At 35.4% G+C, this 7,572-nt stretch overlaps 2 protein-coding genes across 2 annotated transcripts; one reads left to right on the top strand and one right to left on the bottom strand.

Annotated features, from left to right (window-relative positions):
• Positions 1–56: 56 nt before the first annotated feature.
• LOC111788205 (peroxisome biogenesis factor 10) lies at positions 57–3,730 on the bottom strand (the record flags this gene model as incomplete). Its single annotated transcript, XM_023668474.1, is given in 9 exon segments — positions 57–499; positions 590–681; positions 841–932; positions 1,874–2,007; positions 2,457–2,535; positions 2,634–2,703; positions 3,008–3,206; positions 3,317–3,411; positions 3,663–3,730. Coding segments are annotated over 9 exon segments (932 nt in total), but the record flags the coding sequence as incomplete, so codon positions are not given.
• Positions 3,731–5,197: 1,467 nt separating this feature from the next.
• LOC111788278 (NAD(P)H-quinone oxidoreductase subunit U, chloroplastic) lies at positions 5,198–6,566 on the top strand. Its single transcript, XM_023668598.1, has 5 exons — positions 5,198–5,633; positions 5,720–5,781; positions 5,871–5,960; positions 6,045–6,185; positions 6,269–6,566. The coding sequence occupies exons 1-5, from the start codon at positions 5,345–5,347 to the stop codon at positions 6,362–6,364; spliced, it is 678 nt and encodes a 225-aa protein (XP_023524366.1). The 5' UTR covers positions 5,198–5,344; the 3' UTR covers positions 6,365–6,566.
• The last annotated feature ends 1,006 nt before the right edge of the window (positions 6,567–7,572 follow it).

Consider the following 7,572-nt stretch of genomic DNA (forward strand, 5'->3'; position numbering starts at 1 on the left):
GTACAACCAGATAAAATACAGAGATTTGAGATTCAAGTATCAAGAATGTACAACCACTTCCAAATATTTAAACCTACAACAAATATATCTCCATAAAATCTTTGCCAAATATCTGTAATATACCGAAAAGATCTACTTGATACATTTCTATCATAAATATCCCAGATCTTTACTAGGCTCCATGTCCCAACGGTTTCTATATTTTATATGTTTTTTAGCTACAAATTTAATATGCATTTATTCCCTCACCTACCTTTCATATAAATTAAGATCAGAGAAAATACAACAGAGAAAATCTCGTTGTTCTAAGATCAATTAGATACTCCTTTTTATTTTTTTGCAATTTAGAAGAAATAAAAAAATGAATTTATCAAAAAGAAAAAAAGGGTGGGTGAATCAGAAGTCAGAATGATATAGACAAACTAAGGTTGAATGATTAATGGGAGTTCTGCACAGCGGGCATTCAGGTTTTTCATTGCACCATTCCATTATGCAGTTCCTGTTTATATATCAAACCCAAGAACATATATAAATAAATATATACATATGAAACTAGAGAGAGAAATTGTGAGGAGGAAAGAGAACGTACCAGCAGAATACATGGCCACAAGGTGTGGCAGTTGGGTGTTGGCGATTACTCAGACACAGCGTGCATTTGCTTATTCCACTACCTCTATTAGACTGCACCAAAAAGTAAAACAGCATATCTTCTCTTACTTTATTCTGTTGCTTTGAATAATGTTGAACACCCCAATTTAAAGCCCTCAACTTCTAATTTTCTGTTCAATCACTTGAAGAGAAATTGAATATCCATGTCAGTTAATGCAACTGGAACGGTACCTCACTGTGCGAAGGATCAGAGACCAAATTTCCAGAGTCCCCATCAACAGATATTAGATTGCCTTCCTCATTTAAAATTGGCAGACCACGACCTACCATATCATGATAACAGTACGCACAATCAATCAAACACCCATGTCCATGAAAATATAACCTTCAATTTACCAAAATATCTTCTTTTTTTAAAAAAATGAATTACTTTTTCAGTACACATCTTCAACAAATTTATTAATTTGAAGTGCTTATTCTATAGCTTCGTGAGTGATTTTAGATAATCCAAAGTACTTACTAAAGAAAAATTAATAAATTGGAACAATTTAAAAACTCTTTTCCGAGGAATTGTGGATTTATCAGTGACTTTGATTGACTGAAAATCTCCATAAGTGTGTAGTGAAACTACAAAACATATTTGTAAAGAAAAGAATCACTTTTGAATATTGCACAACTAAACAAATTTTTATTTAGAGTATACTTTAAAGAAGAAAGGTATGAAATTTTTTTAAAGAAAAAGTGCAAGTAGAAGGTAAACCAAAGACGCCCTTCACGTATCAAACCAGGAAAAAGGTTTTCTAAAGCTTCTAAATGCAGACAAAGCTCAAGGTCATAACACCCAATTTTAATAACAAATTGAAGGCGCTATGTTTCTACGAGGCAAAAGGGGTAAAAAGAATAACGAAATAGGGCGAAGACAAGGACAAAGTGCCCTTTCAAATTATCTATCTATCCATCTATGTGTATATATATATATATATATATATATATATATATGATTAACAAAATTAAAAACATAAAAATTTCCTTCTGATTTCCCACTTTTATTTTAGTCCCTCTTTAAAAAATTTATGGTTCCACCCTCATAATGTACACTCTCTTGAGGATTAGTCCACCAGATTGTATGATCTTTACCGTTAATTTCTCCATTAACCCACCCCCACATACAAAGGGGACAAAAAAAATATATATATATAGATAAGCAAATATTGCCACGGAAAATAAACCAACAATAAATTGCATGACGTTAAGAGCCTGGTACCTGATGAACTAGGATTTGCTCCAAAGGATGTCGGGTTAATTGAACTTGAAACAGATGATAAACTACTACGTCTTAAGCCTTCGGCAGCAATGATACAAAGTTGAATCAGTAGAAACACTCCAAGTATTTGGTATCTAGGTCAAAGTCAATTGGAAGAGTGAATATTTTTGACATATCTATTATTGAAACGTCTGATACTAAACCCAAATGTCATATTTTTAAACAAGTTATGGATAAGGGGTGAGATGGAAAAATAAGTAAATGAGTAAAGTAGAGCAAAGCAACAGTGTAGGGAATGGCGGCAAACGAACATGGTCAGTTAAAAGAAGGTGAAAGGGAAAAAATGAGAGAGAATTAAGATATAAACAAAACATTTATATTTTCATAATTTTCTGCAGATATTGAAGCATTTAGATAAGACTAAAATATCTCAGATATTAATATGAGCTATTTTTTATGGATAGGAAACTAGTTTTGTGAACAAAATATAGGTAATAATATGAACTTGGACTACTCAAAAGAAAACTCCATTTGAAAGTCAGAAACATAAATTTCAGAACGTAAGTCAGTTTGTGTTCAACACCTGGGCCTTTGATTAGATGGTTTTCCAATGAACACATAGCGAATGCCTGCAGCTCGTTTGGATATATGATAGTACAGTCCTGCAAATTAAAATTCCAATATTAGCCAATAAAATTTCATCAAAACCGTTTGCATGAAAACTTATATTACTATCTGAATTTCTGCAACTAGGAATCACCTTCAAAATAGAAAAACATGAGGTTTGTACGAAGAGCCAATTGCAAAAATTCACGAACTAGAGGCAAAATCTGTGAGGCATAAAAGTAGTATGATTATTACCATTAAAAGAGGATAAATAAGTAAACATCTAAATATTGGACTTTAAAACTTTGATTCAAGTCCTAAACAAAAAAATTCTGGAGAACAAGATATAAACAATGATGTGGTTAATGTATATACAAATAAACATTAGAATATAACTCAAAACTGACAAAAACACAAAATTTCCATATCTTAGATTCAAACTCCAACAACCCAAAGGTATCAAAACTAATATATCCTGGCTTCAAATTTACAGATTCCATGAAATATATATGGTGAAAGTAAGAGTACCGAAGGCCAGCATCGCACTGTTTGCAGCCATAATCGATTAATTTTCGCCTTCACTCTCGTTAGGTAAGAACCCGAATACTCTGGGGTTGAAGAAGGTTGGATTTCCATGTTTAATAAAGACCGAGAAGAGGCATTATCTCCATAGAACTCGTCAGACAGAGAATCAGCAAGCATGATACCACGAGAAGCAACTCTAGAGCTGAGAATAAACAATTATTGTAAGTTCATCAAGTGGACCTTGTTGCATCAGAGATCACTAAAGCCAAACAAAGTTGCGACTGAAAATCAGTGAAATTTGTAATTGCAAACCTTATTCTTTCAGCAATATATGGAACAGCTGTCTGGTACACAATGAAAAGAGCACGTCTTGCTGGGTTTGGAGGAAGTCCATAAGGTCCAGAAACCTAGAAAATAATTGAAAGCATAAAAATTTGAATTTCAAAAGGAAAAAGAAGAAAAAAACACCGGCAGGAGACATTAAGAAGAACAAACTTAAAAATCAAGACAAAGTGAAAACATTAGCTACAATTTACCAGAATCTCTATGAACAACAAAATGAGATTAAACAAACAAAAAACAATACTACTTGTCATTAGCTTGAGATAAGCTATACCAAATACCGACGCATAATTATACGAAACAAATGTTTATCCACCTGATTGATATCACAATACTCTTCACCAAGTGTTTGTTGTCCTGACCCAGTTGTTAACACATAATACAGCATCTGTCCGAGAAGCTTTGTCTGCAATGGAAAAAATGGGATTTCAATATCCTTCTAACATTGCCGAATAAAGTTACTTTAAAATCATGTAAATGTAAGAAAAGTTCCCAAGAATTCCTGAGCTCTTCTGCAGTGAAATGAATTAAGGAAAACAGCCAGGTATAATGGGACCTAAATAATGCCTTAACTAGAGAAGCTGAACATGCTCTACAACTAACACCAACTCCTTTTCCCTCGTTTAAGCATCATCAAGGAGCAGAATAGGAACAAATTGCAGCAAGCCTAACCCTTCAAATCTAATAATCGAAAATACATATTTTAGAAATGGAAAGTAAACAAAGCAAGAACTAACCTCACTCTGATATGCCACAGCAAGTCGAGCGCCTATAATGAAGAGAAAATAAAGGTTGGACAAAATAAAACCAAAGAAAACTCATCCTTAATTCATAACATAGGAATATGTACTTAAATGCCAGTCCTTAATTACAAATTACAGCGGAATTATCCCTACAGCAAGAAGAGGAGTTATCATCGAAACACTCTAGCAATACAATCAGAAAGTATAATAAAGAAAAGCAAGTATAGCCTAGACGAATAAACAGAAAATTGAAGCCAGAAATTCCAAATTCGAAGAACAAGAGCTGAGAAAGCATAACAATCAAATTGGAAATGAAACAAAGAAGGTAAAGGTTCAAGAGTCGGCGTAGCAGACCAAAGAGGTGGCGGAAAGCGTCGCGACAGGCGTCATAAACAAAAGAGGCGTACTGATCGTCCTTCTCTGCAGCTCGCATGATCTCCGGCTGAGCAGCAAGAGGAAAACGGTGAGGACCGCCGGGGTGGGAGTGGGAGGGACCTGCTACTGAGCTGGGACCTGAGTCACCTGAAACGGAGGCTTCCAGTTCTGAAACCATGGCCAAAAACAAAGCAAGGAATGAATGAATGAAGCTAACGATTCGAATTCCTACTCCCGAGAGAACTCGAACCCATCGGGAGAGAGTGAATTGAATGCCGGAAATAGACGAAGCGAATTGGCCAGGTCCTTTACGACGTCGTTTCGTTTGACGTTAGGGGAAAATTATAATTATTATTTTTGTATTTTTTAATTAGACGATTAGATGTTAAAATTAATCAAACGAGTACCCTCGATGGCACACGGTCTCATATTTGACTATGATATTGTTTGGTAACAACCAAAGCCGGCAACCAGTAGATATTGTCCACTTTAGTTTCCACATCCTTACAAGAATGTTCCTCTCCAACCTCACCGGTCCTTGGGTCCAGCGTCCTCGATGGCACACCGCCAAGTATCTGACTTTGATACCGTTTGTAACAACTCGAGCCCACAGTCAGTAAATATTGTACACTTTAGTTTATTTTAAAATTTGATAAAGGTTTAATTGTTTCCCTCTTTCTTTTTTGGCTTATGTTTTATTCTGCTTTTACTACAAAATTAAAAATAGAAATTAAATAATTGGTCCCATAAATCTATATGCTCATAAGAATGCAAATATGTTTGCGATAGCATTCGTTTGGTGGAAAAACATCCTCTTATCTCTCAGGCGAAGCAACAACACCAAACCGTCACCGGAAGAGCGATAAGAACCAGTATCGTCATGGCGGCGGCAGCAGCAGTACCGTCCACTACTTCCACCACCGCCGTCCACATTCGCCGAAGCAACTTCCTCTCTCCGACCTCAAAAACCACCGCTATATTCTTCAACTACATCACTTCACTCCCAAAGCCGCTCAAATTCAGCATCAGAAACTCCAACGACTCATCGGCGGAGACTGTCACAACGGATACGGCAAGTGAGCCGGAGCCTGAAAGCTCACTCAAAGCCTCCGATGGATCGTCATCTCTGATTTCGGCTCTCAACGTCGAACGAGCCCTCCGTGGAATTCGTAATGTTTCAACCCGAGTCTCTCTGTCCATTCCAGATTTCTCAACTTCGCTTAAATTCCTATGAAAATTTGTTCTGGTAATGCAGCAATTACAGACGTGAATCACTACGGAAGACTCGGACTCCGAAGAGGATGTCCATATGATCAGGTAATTTGATTTAATTCAATCAAATCGCTAAAAGAAACCCTAACTCTTCGATAATCATACCAACCACGGTTGGCCCTAATTCGTTCCAGGTTCCGATTGCGTACAACATCAAAGTTGAAGAACTAAAGAGCCAAGGATTAGAGGAAGAAGAACTCAACCAAAAACTCGAACTCCTAAAAGTCGGTAGAAAACAACAACAATGCCCTAAATTAAATTCCGAGATTGGATTATAACTGTAAGTAATTTTGAGGTATGATTTACAGGAATCTTACACGATATTGTCATCTGTTGAAGAGAGAAGAATGTACGATTGGAGCTTGTCCAGAATCGGAGAACCAGAAAAATATACGTGGCCGTTCGAGGCCGATATAACTCAGATTCAAACTCAATTGCCGCCGCCGAAGGTAATCTCCATTTCCATTTCCCCTCAAATCTCACCGCAATAAACTTCTAAAACAATCTTTGTTTTGATCGGCGATGAATGTAGGAACCGGAAGACGAAGGACCGACGAGATTGGTGGGTTACTTCTTCTTAGGGTGGTTCGTTCTGTCCGTCGTGTTATCTATTGCTCTGAATTTGTAGATTCGCCATTAACGGTATCTGTATAAACACAAGAACGGAAACCCCGCCAGTGATTTGAACTGTAGGAACTCGGATCTTGGGCCCATTATAATATTGGGCCTTCTTAACTGTAAGTTGAGCCCAAATTTATAGCCCATAAAGTTGTGTCTATTCGTAGGCCCGTTGGAAAAAAATGACTTTATATGAATAGTTTCAAATTTCATTTCGAATATAATATATACTCTAATCATTTGAGTTATGTTCAAATTGGTAAAGAAAAAAACAAGCTTTAAACTTAAACCGAGAAAATTCGATAATTAAGTTACATGGTCTAATGGTCTAATGAACAAAAATAAAATATTGATAATCTTTAAAAAAAAGTAATCACGATATTGTCATAATGATTTTGAAAATACCCACATAAAAGTTTTTAGAGTGAGCATATAACTAATACGCTTTTTGGTCGGTGCATATAAAAGAAACCAATATGATAGTAAGAACAAGGCTGATATGGCTTAGAATTAGACACGTTAAGTTCTCAAAGTACCTGCGTAGTGACCAACAATTTTTTTTGGTCGGTGCTTATAAAAGAAAAAGTAGTATTTTCAAAGGTCATTTAACTCACGGGGACGGAAGTTTAGATAAAAAAAAAAAAAAAAAAAAAAAAAAAAAAANCCAACTCGAGACAGAACAAGGTGTGTAAGGTCTTCTAACCTATCATGGCTTCTTACTTACCTTGTTTAAGGTTAGCTGTCTTCCATTACATTACCTGTCTTCTTTATTGGCTCCATACAACATGTCTGTACCATTTCTAGTGTGTTTCCTCCAATTTCTTTCTCTATGACTTTCTTTTCTCTATAAATTTTTAAACTTTGTAATATTGTCTCGTAAATCGAAAAATTATTCCCATTGACTTGACCCTTCTTCGGGGTCAGTAAAATTTTAGGTTCGATGGTAACTTAACGTTCGACAAATCCTATACATTAACGCCCGGAGTTCCCCTTTTGGAATGTAATATTCATAGTGTTGTTTGAGTAAATGGGTTAAAAAGAGACAGTAAAAAGTTAAATTTGATTCGTAAGTGAAATTGTGGAAGTTGGGCCAAATTTGTTCTAATGATTTGGCCCATATTGTCCAAAATAAATAAATAAATAAATAAAATTTATAATATTAATTTTAAAAAGAAAAAAAAAAAAAAAAAAAAAAAAAAAAAAAAAAAAAAAAAAAAA

Source organism: Cucurbita pepo, chromosome LG02 (assembly GCF_002806865.2).
Source record: "Cucurbita pepo subsp. pepo cultivar mu-cu-16 chromosome LG02, ASM280686v2, whole genome shotgun sequence".
Classification (NCBI taxonomy): Eukaryota; Viridiplantae; Streptophyta; class Magnoliopsida; order Cucurbitales; family Cucurbitaceae; genus Cucurbita; species Cucurbita pepo.

Coding starts and splice junctions, on each gene's coding strand:
- LOC111788278 (XM_023668598.1), top strand. CDS start 5,345: ATGGCGGCGGCAGCAGCAGTACCGTCCACTACTTCCACCACCGCCGTC. Junction 5,782..5,870: donor GAGGATGTCCATATGATCAG/GTAATTTGATTT, acceptor AATTCGTTCCAG/GTTCCGATTGCGTACAACAT. Junction 5,961..6,044: donor AAAAACTCGAACTCCTAAAA/GTCGGTAGAAAA, acceptor TATGATTTACAG/GAATCTTACACGATATTGTC.